Below are 355 nucleotides of genomic sequence, written 5' to 3' on the forward strand. Positions count from 1 at the left end.
TTGCTGCTGCTGCTTCTGCTGCTGCTTCTGCTGCTGCTGCTGCTTCTGCTGCTGCCTGCAGTTTTGTTGCTGTTGCTGCGTCCGTTGCTGCTGCTGCTTCTGTCGTCTTTGCTGCTTCTATAGCTGCTGCTGCTTCTGTTTCTGCTTCTGTTGCTGCCGTTGCTTCTGCTGCTGCTGCTGCTGCTTCTTCAGCTGCTGCTGCTGCTGCTTCTGCTGCTGCTGCTGCTGCTGCTGTTGCTTCTCCTGTAGCAGCTTCAGCTGCTTCTTCTGCTGTTGTATCGACGAGCATTTGGGCTGCAGGTGCTGCTGCAGCAGCTGCTGCTGCTACAGTTGTTGCTGCTGCTGCTGCTGCTAC

The 355-nt window shown here is 56.3% G+C and overlaps 1 protein-coding gene across 1 annotated transcript in view; it reads right to left on the bottom strand.

Annotated features, from left to right (window-relative positions):
* EMH_0049400 (uncharacterized protein) overlaps positions 1 to 355 on the bottom strand; it is a gene marked incomplete at both ends in the record, with an annotated part of 4,112 nt that overhangs the window by 881 nt on the left and 2,876 nt on the right. Inside the window, 2 exons of the mRNA XM_013496528.1 lie at positions 1 to 261; positions 329 to 353. Of these exons, the coding sequence (XP_013351982.1) occupies positions 1 to 261; positions 329 to 353 (286 nt within the window). The remainder of the gene's footprint in view (positions 262 to 328; positions 354 to 355) is intronic.

This window comes from Eimeria mitis, genomic scaffold (genome assembly GCF_000499745.2).
Source record: "Eimeria mitis Houghton genomic scaffold, Emh_scaff2151, whole genome shotgun sequence".
NCBI lineage: Eukaryota > Apicomplexa > Conoidasida > Eucoccidiorida > Eimeriidae > Eimeria > Eimeria mitis.